The sequence below is a fragment of the Lactuca sativa genome, chromosome 1 (genome assembly GCF_002870075.4).
Source record: "Lactuca sativa cultivar Salinas chromosome 1, Lsat_Salinas_v11, whole genome shotgun sequence".
NCBI lineage: Eukaryota > Viridiplantae > Streptophyta > Magnoliopsida > Asterales > Asteraceae > Lactuca > Lactuca sativa.
In genome coordinates this window covers 28,523,798-28,543,833 of record NC_056623.2, presented here as the reverse complement: position 1 = coordinate 28,543,833, position 20,036 = coordinate 28,523,798, and the positions used below count along the sequence as shown (strand labels likewise).

The 20,036-nt window shown below is 34.8% G+C and overlaps 1 protein-coding gene across 1 annotated transcript; it reads right to left on the bottom strand.

Annotated features, from left to right (window-relative positions):
* Positions 1-14,834: 14,834 nt before the first annotated feature.
* Positions 14,835-15,377, bottom strand: LOC111894869 (uncharacterized). The gene has a single exon (XM_023890962.1). The coding sequence runs from the start codon at positions 15,375-15,377 to the stop codon at positions 14,835-14,837; it is 543 nt and encodes a 180-aa protein (XP_023746730.1).
* Between the last annotated feature and the right edge of the window lie 4,659 nt (positions 15,378-20,036).

The window sequence follows — 20,036 nt, the reverse complement described above, 5'->3', positions numbered from 1 at the left end:
AAGAGTCAACTTAGCCAGAAAGATAAAAGTTTCTCAAATCTGAAAAGATGGGAGAGTACTTTAGTATCATGTTTTAAGACCATATTAATGATTTTAAGACCATATCTCAATTCATCCTCTAAGTGCATTCTGCTAGTTAAGAAGAGTTATGAATTGTTGAAGTGGTTAAATCAAGAAGATGATTTATAATTCGTTCCAAAAATAATTCTTAGAGTTATACTCTAAGATTGTAACTAGAGTGACATATCTTAAAGAAGGTTTAAAAACACTTATCAAATGTAAGAGTAAAAGTTTTCTACTCTTGTACATTTGAAATTGGTAAGTTGTGATGTTTCGGATAAAACAAAGACCAACTTAGGCCAATTGTGTGAAGTGTTTGTCTTGATTAGAATCCACACTATCTCTTGAATATTTGACAAGAAAGTCTTATATGCCAAGAGGACAGTGGGAGTCTTAAAGGTCTAGAAAGTCTCAAGAACTAATCAAGAATAAAACTTGAAGTTCTTCACTAGCACACAACTTGAGTTTTATAACCTATTGTGTTGACATATTCTGTGCTTATTCCAATTAAAGTTGGCTTTGCATATGAGTTCTTAGAGTTCTCAATTGGTTGAACAACAACTTGGAAGCAATGGCAGACCCTTGAGCTGCCAGATGGCAAGAAATTAAGATTGAGTTCAATCCATATGAGTTTGAATTTGTCATTATCCTTGTCTTGTGACAATAGTTTTGACAATTCACATGGATAAGAACACATACACTATTAAATCTAAGTGTCATAAGGTTTCTCTCTGATTCATGAAAATGATGGTGAGGAAACACTTTCACTAAGTAGATTTTAGCTAGATAGCAATTGTGATATTTGCATTCTCAAAGTCGTTAGTGGAGCATGTGTGGTTAACCGGCACACGAACACGGACTTGTGAGAAGTGGCAAAGGTCTGAACAATAAAGACTATGATGACGACATCCCTTTTCATAGTTCTAAAATTGTTTAGACACACATGTGAGCTATTTACGATAAGGTGTATGATATTGATCAAGTTTTATCAAAGCAATCTAGTATAAGAAATCTGAACTTTGGTAAGAAAGTCAATTAAGTATTGATTTCTAGAAGTCCAACTGATTTCTGAGTACATGTCAAAGCTAGTGGGAGCATAAGTGTTATGCTAATAATCATCATGTTAGTGGGAGCATGATAATTATGATAAAGGTTGCAAGTTAGCAATGTTAATTATAGAAAACAAAAGGTCTCAATTGGGAAAAAGTTGTTTTGCTATAATTAAGGGAGAGGAAATTATACTTCATCTCAAATCTAAAAGCTTAGATTGAGGTTTTAATCGTATTTGGTCAAGTATATATATGAATGTTATGTTGGAATGGCTCAACATAGGAAAATTTTATATATGGGTCCATTATTTGCGTTCTAAAATCCGATTATGATTACGACATCCCTTTTCATTATCTGAATTATGATAACTTGGCAAATTGAAATGGAAATATTATAGCAAAAGACTAATTTAGTCTTTATATGAGACATCATGAATCGTGTCCCATATGCTTCGGATATAGGATTGATTACATGTGCTATATTCATCCTTTCTAAAATTTTACAAATGCCTAGGGCATTAAGAAGGGAAAAGGTCTTGAATTGGATATGACTAAAATGATTAAGCAATTGTCGAGGAAAATCTAAGGTTTACCAAAGATTGGTTGCTCAGGGACAGTTGGAAGTATAGTGTTAATTGTTGGAAGGACCATATTGACATAATCTGTAAGGAGGCAACTCTTGTTCAAAAGTGGTAGTCAAAATGGAATATGGAAATGCTTCAAAGTTAGAAATTATTCAATCTATGTAAGATTAGGAAACTTAATGGAAGAAGGATGTTTCCAAGGAGTTGATCTCCTTTGGAATGCTCTGTAATGTTTGTTGTCAAGTCCTTGTGACTTTGTGCATAATCATTACAAGAGGATCAATGCATATAAGTTTAGAATCTAACAGATTTCAGTAAATGGCATGAATTTGGAATTCTTGCATTTACAGTAAGGAATTAGGACTGTGAAAAGAGAATCATTGGAGTTATGTTCAATTGATCTATTTCACAAAGTAAAGATCATAGAAAAACATAATATGCATACTTGGTGTATGGAATGACTAGTGTTTAGAAAACATAGTGTACATGCTTGGAGCATGGGACAACTATTGTTTTAATTCAATAATAAAGTTGATAGCTGAAACAGTATACAATGAATAATGTGTAATCATATGGTGATAAATAAAAGGTGTTTTATTTATATTCATAAGCTCTGAGACCATATTGGATTCGATTATTATTGTGTTTCACTTTGCATGTTTTGACTTCCAGAATAACTAGTTCATTGTTCTGAATGACTAATTTATTCAAACCATCCACAGTCGGTTATATATTGGAAGTAAATATGAATCAAGACTGTCATGGGTTGGGCTTGTAGAGGTCTAAGATGTTGGACAAGGTGGTGCTACAACACTCATGAGTGCTCATAAGTTCTGAGTATTGGATTCAACCAACGCTCATTGGAATCACTTCATGGATTTTATCACGAGTTATCATGAGACGATAATTTCTTATATTCTTCAAACCTAGAGATATGAGTTGTTACTATGAGTTGGTTATACATTGATTGCACGAAAACGCATTGGTAACTCGATGTTATAAAACACGCCTTTGTGTATGATTCAACAGGTAGTAGAACAAGCCATATGAGTCGAAGTTTATCCATTACTTTTACCTTCAGGATAAAAGCGATATCTGTGGGCCCCTCGATGATTTGTTGATGACAAATGTAAGTGCTTGGTCGGGCCTGAACTGATTTGATTTGTTCAATTAGTCAGTCGTCATAAATCGGAAATCGGGGAACAACAAATGGACAGAGAGAATGATTATAATCCATGTCTCAGTCCATATGATATCTAGAATGGAGGAATATATGATCCCTTATCTAATGGACAAGTCATTGACAAAGGTCAGAGATCATTGACAAGGTTAGAGTTTGACAGAAGCATTTGAGAGCTACGATTGCCAGTCGGTTCTTGAAGTCATACTTGCAATAATAGTTTTAGACTTATCCAAGTGGGAGACTGTTGGATTATTGTCTAAGTCCATAACTACAATTGGTAAGACTTGACCCAACTCGGCATGGTCCATTTGGGTTGCATGGCATCATGCATTTGGATAGACTATAATGAAAGAAATAACACTTAAGGTTTGTTAATATATTATAAGTTCTAATATATTAATAAGATTATTTAATTAGTATTAATCAAGAATTAATCTAGGATTAATTAAGTGATCAAAAGAAGACTAATTAAATATATGGGCTGATTGTGTAAATCATCCATACTTATATAGTGGGCTAATGCTCCATGGATTGTCAAGTTGGGCTAAAACCCATAAGATTCTCCATGGGTGCTCCATGGTGTATTTGTACCCATGGATCATGGAAATGAAAGGAGATGAAAATTAGGGTTTACATGGTGTAACCCTAACTATATAATGATCTTATTCTTGGAGAAAATCGGCCACTATGTGTGAGGAAAAAGGGATAGCCGATTTTCAGGAAGTGTGGATTTTTCTCTAATCGATTCCAAGTGTATTTGGTGTTGTGTGAACCATTTGAGGTGTCACACTTTGGGCACTAGGCTCTCAAGCTTCATGAAGACATTCTACATCAAAGAGGTATGTAATTCTAACTTGATATATTCATATGAATCAATGTTATTATGCTAGTTAGGATGAATACCTTGGAAAGTTCATATTTGCATGTATAATAGAGAAAACATAGATCCAAGGTATTTAGGGTTGCATGTACACTTAGGAGTGTTAGAATGCTTAAAACCCAACATAAATATCCTAGTAGATGTGCCTAAATTTTGAACTGCATGTTCACCAGATATATTCTAAAAACCCTGGCAGCTATGGACTTAGTGCCTCATGAAAGAACATTGGAAGTTGTGCCTAACATTGGTAGCTATGGACTTAGTACCTATTATATAAACCCTGGTAGCGATGGACTTCGTGCCTATTCATTAGGAAGGAATGAATAAAGGATTGTTGATTCTTAGGGTAGATCCTTAAGAATAAAGAATATAATGGGGGTGGGTAATTGGGTTGATTAGTTGATGATTAAACATAATAATTATATTATTATGGGTTGAAAACCCTATGTACTCACCAGGTTTCCCAACCTGACCCACTCAGTTTACTTGTATCACAGGTATCGATACGAAGCTACATTACACTGGGAGATTAAAAGAGATGTAAATCACTAGTGTAAATGAATGTAAGGTATGTTTATGCTTATGTTTCTGTATTGAGGATGACGTACCAAAGTTTTAATATAATCTAAATACATTTCTTCGGAAATGCTTTGATAATATCTTTATCATGTTTTTATGGGAACAAATTCCGCAACACTTTTCTTTAAAAGGATACTCTGATTTTACAAATAAAGCATAAAAAATCGGTCTTTTCTGGCCTTGAAAATGGGGATGTCACAGAGTGTGTGTGTTGACTCATCATATCCACCACAAGGGATGAAATATACTTCTATTTTTATTGATAGGTTCAATAGATGTGGTTATGTTTATATGATTAAGCATAAATCAGACACTTTGAAAAGTTTCAAAGAGTATCCGAACAAAGTAGGGAATCAAGATTGGGCATGAAGATAAAGGTTCTTCAATTTCACAAGGAAGGAGAATGCCTTAGTATCGAGTTCTACGACCATCTTAAAGATTATGGAAGGGTTTCCATAATTAACTTCTCTAAGGAAATCATAATGTAATGTTGCTATTAAAAGGAGAATCGAATGCTATGTAGTTCGATCTATGATGAGCCGTGCTTCGCTATCATTCACGAGTGTTTGGGAATGTACACTTGAAATAGTAAAGCATATTTTTGAACCTTGTATCTAACTATGTATATTTTGTGCACACCTCATGAAATATGGAGTTAGAAAGTTCCCCCACATTCAGATCTGGTGTTGTGAGGTCTTTCGTTAGACGAGAAACCAATAACCAACTTGAATCGAGATTTATGAAGTGTTATGCTGTCAGGTATTCACTAAAGACTTTTGATATTTGTGCTTATAGCTTAAAAGCAATGTACCTTTAGAGAAAGAACGTATAGATATCAAGAATTCAGTAAGAGTCATATTGAACATGAAGAAATTGGAGATATGACTAACAATGAACCTATAGTCAACACTAGCTCTCAACTTGAGGTTGATAAACCAGTTGATTCAAATGACATTGCCTTACTTCTTCACACGATATAGCAGAGTTGGAGAACCTCCCATGTTTATGAGTTTCATCTAACTGTGGAAGAAGATTCATTGATTAGTTATGAAACATTGATCAATTTGGATAAGTTTAATTGCTACTAGGAAGCAATGGTGGGCCTTATGGCTGCCATTAAAAGAGTTTAAGGATAGCGAACTTTTATCCATGAGGGATAACTAATTTTCAAATTGGTTGATCGTAAAACTAGTATTATGATAATGGGTTGCAACTAGATCGTCAATGTGAAGACAAACATGGATATTAATGTACACACATTCAAAGCTATTATGGTAGAAATGGGTTTCGCTCAAAACTCAAGAAATTGATTATGAAGAAACATTCTCACCAGTAGCTGAGAAAAGTCTATTTCGCTATTTGTTATCATTGTTGCCTTCTTTGATATAAGATATGGTAAAGCAGATGTTTGAAAGACTTTCCTCAATAGGAAACCTTCAAAGGATATATGACATATTCTGAAAGGACTTAAACATACAAACTATCCAAATAAGGAGTGTAGGCTTGAGAAATCTATTCATGGATTTAGACAATCATCGTGTAGCAAGAATCTGTTCTTCCATGATAAAGTCAAGGGTGTTGTCTTTCTAGAAGTCTAGATGAGACTTGAGTACATGTAAAAGCTACTAGGAGTGACGTTTTCTACCTGGTATTGCATGTAGATGACAATACCCCTCACATGAAACATAGTCCTAAGGTCCAAAGTGAAAAAGTTTTGGAATTGTTTTGCTATGATGGAAAGTGACATCAATAATTGGTATTTGGATCTAAAAATATAGATTGAAATGATTAATAGAATTCAATCAAAGCATAATATGTTGAAAGGTTTCATTAATGAAAATTCCAACAGGATTGTTCATATGCTTCATAACAAGGAGTTGAGTGAATTCAAATGGTCTTTTGTACTAGTCATGAAAATGATAAATGATTCGAGTCCCATATGATTTAGATATAGGATCGATCATGATTGTTGTGACTTGTGTTTATTATGATGTCTCAGATGTTTAGAGCATCATGAGATTGTGTTAGAAATTGTTTGACTGAATCCTTAGATAACTATGAAGAACATTTTAATGGATTGAAAGATACCAAGGAATGGTTGCTTGTAGACAGTAGAGAACATGATTGAGAAGAGTTAGAGTGACATAAATTGTAAAAATGCCTTTAAGTTATAGTGTAAATGGGGATTCATTTTTATTTGTAGCATGAAAGGTTTCATGTAGGAGATAGTGGTAGATTTGATAATGTGGATAAGACCACATTAGTGCAAGTGAAGTATCCAAGGAGTGTACCTGGACTAGAAAACTTCATTATTGACCTTGGATTTGTTTTGAGTAACAAATTGCCATTCTATCAAAGTGCAGTCATGTTGACTAAGGATTCTTGAGATCACAGGAGGTCAATGCATAGAAGGAGGAGATTCCATTACATCAAAGATAAATATGAGGACTGATTCCTAGGTGGGAAGTGAATATCTTTCTGATGATTTGTTCACAATAGCGATAACCAAAGGAAACCATGATATGCATGTTAAGAGCATTGGCATGGGAAATGTTGACAAATTTAGTCATTAAGTTGATTACCTTGAAACATTTATATAGTAGATAAATCTATAATTGTTATGGTGATTAATCAATATGGAATTATTTATATTGAAAGAGTGTGAAGCCATATAATGATTATTTTATTATTGTGTTTCATTTTGTTTGTTACTTCTTGAATATTAATTTATTCAAAATGCCACAATCGATCATACTCTTGGGAGTAAGTGTCTAAGGTGTTAACTAAATTGGTGATAATGTTGATGAATAAAGTAAAGTCCTTTTTGGGTTGCCCTCATAAACAGAAAATGGCTTGGATTGATCAAAGGAGAGAGAGTTAAAATTTTTTGTTAATATATTATGTAATTAATATATTAATTAGAATTTGTTGATTAATGATTAGTTAATTTTTTTATATAAATAATAAATTAATTCGAAATAGGTAATATTTGACTAATTATTAATTATAATTGATTTGGAATTAATTTAAGATTAATTGAAATTAATTAAAGGTGCAAGGGGTGAATTGTAATTGTTCAATAGTTGCACAAAAGAGGCATTCTAGAATGGTATCTAGAATGGATGGTTTTGTAGCCTTTCTTGGGGTTTCCATAAGCCTCCTAATTTTAAATAAGGAAAGCATTTAGATTGGGATTAAATCTATTATTTAATCCTTTAGATCTTGCTTTGTCCCCAACTTTCCTTGGACTATAAATAGGACCATTGTGTAACGCCCGTGTTTCTGGGCTTGCCATTTTTAGCAATGTAAAAGTCTAGGTTAACCTTTGTAACCCCAATTTGAAATAATAAAAATGTATTATTTGTGAATTTGTGAATTATGTGAGTTATGTGTTTATTTGCTTAATTATGTGATATAATTAAATTAAGAATAAAATGAGCATCAAAACTTAAGTGTAAAATGAACTCGATATCTTTGGATAATGTTGTAGTAGTTGAAACGAGGTTTCCGAATATATATAGAACGCCCAAATCTGACTTCGTATGAGGAAGTTATGATTTTCTGAAGTTCCGACTGGGCAGTATGCAGCCCGAATACTCAATTTGAGATCGAGCGGTTTTTAGCCGAAACAATCTAAACGAGAATCAAAGATCTCGTTGTTAGTAGCGAAACGATGAAAAGTTAGGCGAGAACGGACGTCGGACGAAGAAGTTATGAATTTATAACGAAATTTTCTGTCCTGACCTCCTATAAATAATTAATAAAAATAAAAGTCAAAATTAGCCGACAGAGTCTAAACGAAAGTTGTAGAGCGTAGTCTCACCTTCACGTGGATATAAAGAACGTCGAAAACGGAGTTCGTATGAAGGAGATATGAATTTTTGAAGTTTATTAAATATTTAATATTTATTTTTAATTAAAAACCTTCGATATTATCCGACGAGGAGTCAGCCGGCCTATCCGAAGTACGCCCCGCATACTAGTGTACCCCCCACATACACCGAAGGATGACAAAGCCAGCACTCGAGTACCTCCGATGACGCAAGCGCTTACGATCCGAGGCGTACGCCCCGCGTAACCCCGAGGTTCAGCCCCTATAAAAGGCTTGCGAAGGCAGCCGATTTTCCTTTACAAATTTCATCCTTTTCTCTCTAGTTTTCCTCGATTTGCGTGCCGTTTGTACCCCGAAGCCCCGGTAATATTCCCGAGCCCCGAGGCGAGATCCGAAGCCCCGAAGATCCCGAAGAGCGTTATTCCCGAGCCGAAGCTCTGCCCGCGAGGAGCCCGGTTTTTGTGAAGATCTTCCAGATCTACGAAAAGACACTACTTCTGCAAGCCGTAGTGCTGCCTGATCATCTTCTGATCAAGTGAGTGTATAGTCTCTTTCAATAAGCGATATTAAACAAGCAATCGTTAAACGTATTTAAGAATACAGGATGTGAGTGTGTAGTCATTTTCATTCCAACGCAATATTATGAAGTATTCTATATAAAATACGTGCTATGTGTATATATTTTGCTGTTATATGTGTGAATGTATATTCACTCTCTTCTATCTCATAGATCTGATATATTCTCTATGAATTACGTGTTATGTGTGTATGCCTCATATGTTATGTGGAGTTTGTATTGATTAAAGCATGCTATATAGGTTTTTAAACAATGTATAAAAATGTATATTTTTATCTACTAATATGTTGGGTAGAACATGGGTAGATAATTGGTGTGAAATAAACAGATGAGAGGCCTCGGTGTTATTGGTGTTATTCTAGTCATTCAGCAGAGTATGGATGACGACCACGGACTATTCTAGACTGTCTTGTGGAAGACTACCAGGCTCATTACCTGTAGGTGTTGTGAACGACGTGTTCACCGGTGTACTCTATCCCCCACATGGTTGCCTTTAGGGCACTTATTGTTGAGGAAGCCCCTCTGCAGTAATCTCCGTCCCGATGAAAATCCTGAATTAGGTTCCTTATAATAGAAGTTATTTTAGGGACGTAAAGTAAGGATAACGGGAATGGGTAATCGGGTTTTATTGTGGATTGGTGAAATTAAATATAATTATTTATTGTGGGTTGAAAACCCTATATGCTCACCAGGCTCCCAAGCCTGACCCACTCAGTTTATTTGTATTACAGGAAGTGGCGCAAGAGCTTAAGATGGGCGAATCATCAAGTTGTTTTGTTTACAAGTCTGTATATGTATATATTTGTTGAATGACTTGTAATGTTATCGTTTATGCTTTATGATCTGTATCGGAACATGACATCCCGACTTTTGATTATGAAATGAAATCATATTTCTTTATGAAATGTTTTGATAAATATCTATTTTATCATGTTTTGTTTTTGGGAACAAATTCCGCATCTCTTTTAAAATTAAAAGGATTTACTCTGAAAATGTTTAAAAAGCATAAATGAAATCGGTCTTTTCTGGCCGAGATTTTGGGGATGTCACACATTGGGCTTCCAAAATTCGCGGCTCTCTCATACCTTAAGGAGGAGAATGAAATTCTCCTCCTCTCTCCCCTATCTCCTTTAATCTTGGGGTTTCTTGTGTTTTGGGTGTGAACTAGTAGAGGCTTGCACACTATTGTAGCTAGGTTTTCCAAGGAGACAAGAAGACTTACAAAAGGTGTAACCTTCCATTTAATGTGAATTTCAATTTTATCTAGGGTTTATAAGTTTTGTTGTTCACTAGTATGTTGCTTCAATACTATTATGACATAGATCTATTAAGTTGCATGAAAGCTTAAGAGTATAAAGTTTTTTCCGCATTATTACATGCAAAAACCATTAAGTATATCTTGTCAAGACATGGTTATTTTAAGGATTTTGGCTATGTATGTAATGGAATCATTAGGCTTAATATTAATTATCGTAGTTATGATAATTCTGTTTGAATGGCTTCTTATAGTTCTAGCAATAACATTGATAAATCTGATTTCTGGCATGCTAGACTATGACACATTCATTTCAAGAGATTAAAAGACATATAAAAATTGAGTTTAATTCGTGCTTTTCATTTAAATAATGAAAAATGTAAAACATGCATATTAACTAAAATCACAAGACAACCTTTCAAAGATGTTGTTAGGGAAAGCAAGGTGTTGGAACTTATACATAGTGATTTATGTGATTTCCATGCAACACCTTTCTTTGGAAACAAAAACTATGTTGTTACTTTTATTAATCATTCATCTAGATGTTGTTATGTCTATTTAATACATTCAAAAGATGAATCTCTTGATAAATTTAAGATTTATAAACAAGAGACTGAACTTCATAAAAATAAATCAATAAAAGTTGTACGTACTGATAGAGGTGGTGATTATTATGATATGGTTTATTTTGAATAGGCTAGAATAATACATCAAACCATAACTCCTTATACACCACATTAAAATGGTGTAGTTGAAAGGAAAAATAAGACTTTGAAAGAAATAATTAACTCTATTTTGTCCTATTTAGATTTTAGTGAAGGTTTCTTGGGGTAAGGCTATGTTGACTGCATGTTATATTCTGAATAGAAATCCAAACCCAAGGAGTAAGAATACTCTTTATGAAATTTGGTGTAAAAAGGTAACAAATTTGAGTTATCTCAAAGTTTAGGGTTGTAGTTCAGTTGTAAGGCTCACTAAACTTAAAAAGAAAACATTGGGTGAAAGAGTTATATACTGTATCTTTATTGGATATGTTGAGCATTTCAAATCTTATAGATTATTTGTTTTAGAATCTAATGGCTCTGCGTCTGTGAACATTTTTATAGAGTCAAGAGATGCTATCTTTGATGAAGAAAGATTTATATCTATTTCTAGACTAAGGGACATGATTCAACAATCTTTCAAACTGAAGATGTTTCTATTGGTACAAGTTCAGTTCCTAAACTTAGAAGGGGTATTAGAGCTAGAAAAGCTTAATCGTTTGGATCTAATTTTCAACTATATTTAGTTGAAGGATCAAGGGATGAGAGTGTATCTCAACATCAATATTGCTTTAATATTGGGGATGATCCAAAGACTTTCAATGAAGCTATGGCTTCTATGGATGTTCGTTTTTGGAAAGAAGCAATACAGGATGATATTGATTCTATCATGCATAAGAATACTTGGGAACTGTCTGACTTACATCCTGGTTGCAAGGCATTAGGATGTAAATGGATCCTCAAAAGGAAAATGAAGGTAGATGGCACAACTGATAAGTATAAAGCCATATTAGTTATATAAGGATTTTGGCAAAAGGAAGGCATTAATTTCTTTGATACTTATTCTCCCATTTCCAAAATTTCCATTATTAGATTATTATTAGCTCTTGTAACAATACATAATCTTGTGATTCACAAAATGGATGTGAAAACTACATTCTTGAATGGTGACTTGGATGAGGAAATTTTTATGGAACAACCTGAAGGGTTTGTGATTCTTGGAAACAAACACAAAGTGTGTAAGTTGAAGAAATAATTATATAGTTTGAAACAAGTACCAAAACAATGGCTCAAAAGTTTGATTATGTTGTCTTGTCAAATGGATTTGCATTAAACCAAGCTGATAAGTGCGTGTATAGAAAACTTTGATACTTCTGGTAAAGGAGTTATGATTTGTTTATATGTGGATGATATGTTAGTTTTTGGTAATGAGTTGGAAGAAGTTGACAAAACCAAGAAGTTCGTATCATCTAGTTTTGAAATGAAAGACCTGGGGGAGGTAGAAGTAATTTTTGGTATAAGAATTAAACAAGGAAACAATGGGATTTCAATTTCTCAATCTCATTAAATTGAGAAGATATTGAAAAATTTTAATTTCGAGAATTGTTCTCCTGTTAGCACTCATATAGATCATAGTCTTAAGCTTCTACCAAACAAAGGATCTCTAGTGTCTTAACTTGAATACTCAGGATATTGGTTGTTTCATGTATCTAATGATTAGCACTAGGTTTGATATAGCATATGATTTAGGAAGGCTTAGTAGATATAATAGTAATCCTAGTTCACATCATTGGCAAGTTGTGGTAGAGTATTCAAATATTTAAAATGGACCATGAATTATGGTTTAACTTATAGTAGACATCCTTCTGTATTGGAAGATTATTCAGATGCCAGCTGGATTAACAACTTAGAGGATCACTCCTCTACAAGTGGTTGAGTGTTTCTTCTTGGAGGAGGTGCCATTTCTTGGGCATCTAAGAAAAAAAACATGTATTACTAACTTAACCATGTAGTATGAGTTTGTAGCTTGATATGTTGCTGGTAAAAAAGCTGAGTGGCTAAGGAATTTTATTTAAGAAAGTCCTTTATGGCCCAAACTGATATCTTCCATTTCTATCAAATGTGATAGTGTTGCATCATTGGCTAAGGCTTATAGTTAAGCGTACAATGGAAACTCTAGAAATTTAGGTGTTAGACATAGTATGATTCATGAGCTCATCATGACTGGTGTGATAACTGTGGCGTTTGTAAGAACTCAGATGAATTTAGTCAATCATCTAACTAAAGGGATAACAAGAGATATTGTGTACAAGGTGGCTGTAGGGATGGGTTTAAAGTCCATTTAAAATATTTTATATTGAGATACCTAATTCCCATCTAATGTAATATTATATGTTGAATTCAATGTGGAAAGCTTAATATCTAAATATTGGAACACATCATTATTGTCATCCCAAGTTATGTGTTCAGTACTGCAAGCTAAGGAGGTTGAAATTTTATTTCTTAATAGTTCTTTGAAAAATTGCATATGCAGGTGCAAGAACAAAAGACATGCCTATATAAGTATGAAGTTTAGCTGCTTCAAAAAGTAGGGACTTGAATTTTCTATGTTTATTGAAGGATGGGACACAAGCTAGTAAAATATAGAGTCAAGTTAGAAATTATGAGAATGTAAATTGTTGTGTATATTATCTTCATGTATTCACATTGAATAGAAAGGGTTCAATCCTTAGTGACACCCTGATATTCGAATATTTGGAATGAATAATATACTAATTTGAAATTCAATCGTCACAACATTTCATTTATGCATCAATTTGTTGTTCTTATGTTTTGTTTTAAGTTAATCAAGATTACACTTAAATGGGGGAGGTTGGTTGGTAATTGTTTCACTAATTGTATTTAAGTGTAACAGATTGATTTTTTGTCTGAAATCAATCTTGATGAATATTAAATAAGTAAGGAAGGTGTGAAGTACACAATTTTTTAAGTTTATACAAGATTCAAACTAAGGCCAAAATGATATTTGAACCGAAAATGATTTCAGAATAAAAATGGACTCCGATGAGCTCTGATGAATTGGAACATGTGGAAGATTTAATGTTCACTTCTGATGGATTGAAACTCAGTGGAATGGTACTCTTTACTTGTGATGAATCGGAACACGTCTGAATGGTACTATTCATTTTCGGTGGATCGAAACTCGTTGGAAAGGTAATGTTTACTACCGATGGATAGGATCGCATTGGAACGACTCACATCAGAACGTTTCACATTGGAACGCTTGCAGTTTGGTATTTTATCCGTCAGTTTGGTGTTTTATCCAGTGGATAAAATGATCGTTTTGTGTCAGTTTTGACAGCTAGTGACAATTTTAGGACACCCGTCGGTTATGCTTTTATCCATTGGTTGAAAGCTTTTTTTGTGTTAGTTTTTAAACATTGAAAACTGTTTTATAACAGTTTTTACAAGAGACATATTTAATCAAATTTTGGTTAAAACTGTCTCATTCTCTTTTCTTTCTCTCAAACTTCTGAGTATTATCCAATTAAGGATTTGGGAGTACCACCGAAATACTTCAATTTGAAGTGTTAAATACGATCTTAGAATTTCCAAGTGCATTGAATCCTAAATCTCCAACAGAAATCGAAGTAGGTTTCTAACATGCTAGATTTTATATTTTTTAAGCTAAATTAATATATTGATATGCTATAATGCTACAATCCTATCGTGGTTGTACTTTTAGGCTCGGAGGAGCGAGCCATCAAAGAGCACGGAACCTCTGATATGGAGCTCGACATTCTGAGGTTACACCGCCCTTTGACCTTGACCTTGACAAGAGGCAAAAAAAGGCCTTGATCAGCAACCATGAAGATGTTGAGGTGGGCATGGAAAAGATGATATGGACAGGAAGATTGCGAAGGTGGCGTTCGACACAACCAACATCACTCATTCGAGACTTAGGCTAGAGAGAGTGGTGCCACACTTGTCACAGTCTATGTATGCGCCACATAGGATTGTCCATCTTGCTATAAGACTTTTTCATTTAGAAGACGTGGGTTTCCATGATTTCCATGATATTTACTTTTTTCTAAAATTAATTTATATTAAAAATAATGAATTTAAAAATTATTTTAAAACTAAAATTTCCTTAAGCTTGAAAGGAAATTACAACAAAACTAAACAAAAAGCAACATAGAATTTAAAAATATAAAACATAGAAAATAAAATTACGAAACCTAGAAATTAAAATATGAAATATAGATAGACCAAAAGGACATCTTTATCAGAAAATTAGCCATCTAAATCATCGATTGGCTCGACATTAAGATCGATGTGGTCAACGGTCCAAATATGTTCCTTGAAGTCTCTATGAAGAACATGATGGGTCTCAACATCATGAATTATTGCTCTCCTCACCAAGTAATCATTGCTTCCAACCTCAAATGCTTGTGTCAGTGGAACGATCTCGTTTTCATTATACTCACATATTGCATTGCCTTCATCTTCGAGAATTATATTATGCAATATGATACAAATATACATGACCTCACTTATTTTCTTGTCGTCAACAAAAACTGTAGGGTGTTTAAGTATATGCCAACATATTTTAAAAGCACCAAACGCTCGTTCAACATCCTTCCTCGTCTTCTCTTGAGCTCTCTTAAACTTCAACCATTTTCGATCATTAGGACAAGACACTAACTTCACAAAACAAGAATGATTATGGTAGATCTCATCCAATGGATAATATCCATACCTATATGGCGTTCCACACACATCAAAAGAAGAATATGGTGCAGTCCTGTTATACATGTCATCGAATAAATGAGACATGTTAAGAACATTTATGTCATTAAGGGAACCAGCAGAACCAAAAAATAAATGTCATATCCACAAATCCTGTGAGGCCACCACTTCAAGTACGATAGTTGGATAACCATGATCACTTCGGGTGTAATGTCCTTGATGTGCATTCGGGAAATTGACCTGTCACACCCCCGACCGAAGCGGCGGAACACGCTGGGGTGTGCAAATAAGTTCATGGATCACAGGTAAACTGAATATATATAGCAAAAGTTACAACAATAAACAAAATAGCATTCGTGTTCCATCTTGATATTTGAATACAATGTTTTTACAAATAATAATAGTTATGAATTGCCTTAATAGATAGACATATATTATAACAGCTAGTAAACTAGGTCACATGAAATCCAATCCGTCTTGAAAGTCTGTTTAGTGATTTCCTGAGAATACATGTACTTGAAAACCAAACTGTACTGTTACATAAGTAAATCCATACTTAAAATAGTTTTAAAAGCTACCAATCCCAAGGTTTGTAGTGAGTGTGTATGTGAGAGAGAGAGAGAGATTCTAGTTAATGTTTATAGTGTGTCCTATAATCGAGCTATGTGACTGAATGTACCCCCTACAATGCTTCATTTGATGTTGTAGTAACAATTGTAGACACTTGTCACCCGCTTATATTGATTGGTCGAGGTTGTAGCTAGCAACCGCATGTGGAGATGTCAACCAGGTATTTATTGTGAGACCGCCTGGATTATATTGAGACCGGTGGCAATTTTCGATCAGAAGACGAAAACCTTGAGGAACAGGGTTATTGAGCTGGTGAAGGTGCAATGGCAGCACCGCAAGGGATCATAGTGGACTGAGGAGCCCGATGATGAGATGAGAAAGCACTACCCGGAGTTGTTCGGGGTAGCGCACTTCGAGGATGAAGTATTATTAATGTGGGGGAGAATTGTAATACTTGAATCTTGGTATGTTTCATTATTGCCCTTTGTTATTTTAAAAGTTGCATTTTTGGCCCTTGTGTAGTGCGTGGGGCATACCACATGGTACGCTTAGCATACAAGTTGTGAAGCGAGTACACGGGGGGTATCACATGGTACACTTAGCATACTGATGCGAGATGGGATTAGGACTCCGGACACGTACGCGGGGCGTATGTATACGTGGGGCGTACGTGCCATTTAGTGAAACCCAAATTTATGGGGTTGAACACTATATAATCACACTTATGGCTCATGTTACCCTCATTTCTCAGCCTCCATTGACCTTATAACCTCATTTCAAAACCATAGACCTTTCCTTTGTGTTTTTGATCTCATTGTGTGCTTTTTGGTATGTTTTGGTTCATTATCAAGAAGAAGGAGTTTGGTGCAAGGTTGTTGATCAAGGAAGACCTTATGGATCCTGATTTTGTACTCTATTTCCAGTTTGTTTGACGTAAAAAGCTATGATCTTGTTCATTAGAAGCTTAGATCTAGTTTATATGAGTTTTGGACCCTTTTGGCCTATGAATGAGATTTAGTCATTTGACACCACTCCAGGATCTATGATTTGCCACTCTTGGTATTTCCGAGGTTCAAAGTCCATAAAGTTGGCACCTTTAGGGTTTAGAATCACCTATGCATGAAGTTATGTCCAGTTAGTGAAAGTAAAGTGCTATATCTTGAAGTTGCGCCCTTTTAGGGAATGCAAAGTCACCAAGTCAGTGACTTTATGGTTCTAGATGCTTATTGGGGATTAGATATGGGGTTTGGACTTCTGGTCTTAAGCTTTAAGTGCTTAAAGTGGGTAATAGCTAAATGGTGAGTACGTTGGGCGTACAAGTCTGTACGCATGGCGTACAAGCCGTTTAGCATGTACACTTAGCTTACAGTTGAGTACGCCCCACATACTCAGTCTATTGGGTTTTGTGTTTTGGGCTTCCAGGTTAGGCCTTTCTTTTGGGCTTAAGTGCCTTGGTTCTTGTTGCTTTATCTGAGTGTAAGTGTTTTGGACTAGGAGAATAAGTGGGCTTTAGGGTAAGGCCCATGTAAGGGTTTGCGCCCAATTCGGAAAATTGGGCAAAGTATGGGCCTTGAACGGTTAGTTGGATTTTGGGCCTTTTGGATTATAGGTTTGGGCCTAAGTCTTGTTCCAAACTAGGTCAGGGGTAAAATGGTATTTTTACCCTAGTTATGTTGTTAGGATTAAAACCCTAATTGAGATTTGATGAACAAGATGCGGAAAATAAGAACAAACACAAATATGAAGATTAGGTCGAATGATCACTAGATTTATTGAATTATGAGGAACAAATTACACTTAAGAAATAAGAATCTAACTCTACAAGAAACCTCACAACGTGGCGGCTACATTTTGCCTAAACATGATTATGTGATTTTCGTTTCTTCAAATCCATTTTTCCTCTGTTCTTGAGTCGATTTCATAATCAATCCCTTTATCAAGATCGATTTTGAATTTATCTGATTTTGTGTTCGATCTAAGTCTGTACATTCATTCATAGAATATCAATTTTGCTTCCTGATTATATCATTCTGTGAAGATTAAAGATGATATGGAATATCGTTGATTAAGGGTTATTGTGTGTAACAACATCTGTTGTACTCAAGAATTGTTGAAGGGTTTCGAAATCTTGGTGAAAACTCAGTCGGAATGGTTGTCAATTGAGACTGTTTTGTATAAGTCAAAACAAAAAAGTCAAAATTGAAATGTTGCGAACGCACTCACATGCGAACAGTCTCTCAATCGGAATTAATTGGGACTCGGATCTAGAACATGAATTAGAATTGTTTTGCTGAACTCGGATGTGGAATATGCCTCAAAATCGGTACTGTGATTAATCGATTTGGAACGGATCGTTGTTGGAAATTTGACCAGTCTCGCACTCGTTTTTTTTTTCACGAACGTCAATGGCAAGATCGGATTCGGAACTGATTATTCGCTGCTAGGATGATTCGAGGTTTGGAGTTGATTGGAATCTAGATTCGGAGGTGATATTGGAAGTACGATTGTTTGGTTTGGAGTAAAACGACTCACAATCAAAACTGTGAATGGACTCAGAATCGTTGTCCCTGTCGGCTCGGATTCGCAACTCACATTTTGAATGAGTCTCGTAGTTGCTGGGTTTTGCTATCGGTTCAATGTCGTAGCTTCTATTTTACCATTCCAGTCATGTTTTTTTTAAATCGGGGGTAAATTGGGAAGATGACTCAATGATTCACTATTGGTCCTTGCAACTTCAGCAAATTGACGCTTTTGGTCCCTGTTGTTTTCACAGCCTTGCTATTATGGACCAATTCCAGAAACTATTACAAATGAAGGGGAATATAATGCAGATTTATTACTTTAATCCTAGAATTTCAGTAAAGTGACAGTTTCAGCCCATTTTTTGAAAAGTTTGCAAATTTCAGGGCTGGTGAACGTTTTGGAATTTTTTAATGCGCATATTTTTCCGTGAACAGAAAATTAAAGATTCCATCAAGTCTTGGAGGTTCAAAAAGTCGTTTTTCGTGATAACGACAAATTTTCATGACTTTTTCGGATTTTATACTTCATTGTATATATCATTTTGTCGCGGGGGAGCACAGTAATTTTTATCCATTCAAGATCATTCTCATGGCCATAAGAAGGCTTTATAATCATGTTTTCGATCGGGGAAGAATTTGGTATGACCATTCGAAATTGGATTTGTGACTTTTCAAAGTTGAAGATTTTTTATAAAGCTTGTGGTAGAATTATGAAGGTAGCTTTTACAGCGGAAGTTCTTCATCGAGCTCTGTTAAAGCTTTTACAGAGAAGTATCCTTTACAGCGGAAGTTCTTTATCGAGCTCTGCTAAGGACTTGTTATATCTCCGACTTCTTGTATTTTCTCGATCAAGTGGCGTTACAAATCTTAAAGTTTGGGTTGTTACACGATATTTTTTTGATGGCTTATATCATTAGCTTATTTGAAGATCATTGTGACTTGGAGGGGGAGCTCTTCAAAGACAAGAAGTGATTCAGTTTCTTTGTTCTGAAATGAGTTTTTATGACGGGTTTGGTTTTCATGAAGATTCTTTGGGATTACATTCGAAAATGAAGTTTAAAGACATTACTTCAGTGCTTGGTTTATATATCCTAGAGCCCGTGTTTGAAGACTATTGAAGAATCAAGATTCGTTGATTGCTTCATATATTCCTCGTTGCAGATCTTTTTATTCGCTAGATGCTTGTTTTGGAAGTTAAAGCATTGTCATCCATTCCATACTTTGAGGGGGAGATCGTAGGGTTTCAAAGCACTCCATGGATGATGGCAATGGGCCCCTTTGATGAATTCTAGGTTAAAAGCCCAAGACTTGTCTTTTCCCTATAAATAGTCATGTATTATTTACAATTAGGGTTAAGAGAGGGAGGAAAAATGTAGCCGCCACGTTGTGAGGTTTCTTGTAGAGTTAGATTCTTATTTCTTAAGTGTAATTTGTTCCTCATAATTCAATAAATCGAGTGATCATTCGACCTAATCTTCATATTTGTGTTTGTTCTTATTTTCCGCATCTTGTTCATCAAATCTCAATTAGGGTTTTAATCCCAACAAGTGGTATCAGAGCAGGAGGCTGTGTAATCGATACACATCTTTTCTGTGAAAAGTTTTCAATTAGGGTTTTTCCGCAATTACTGATATTTATTGAGCCGTCATCTCAT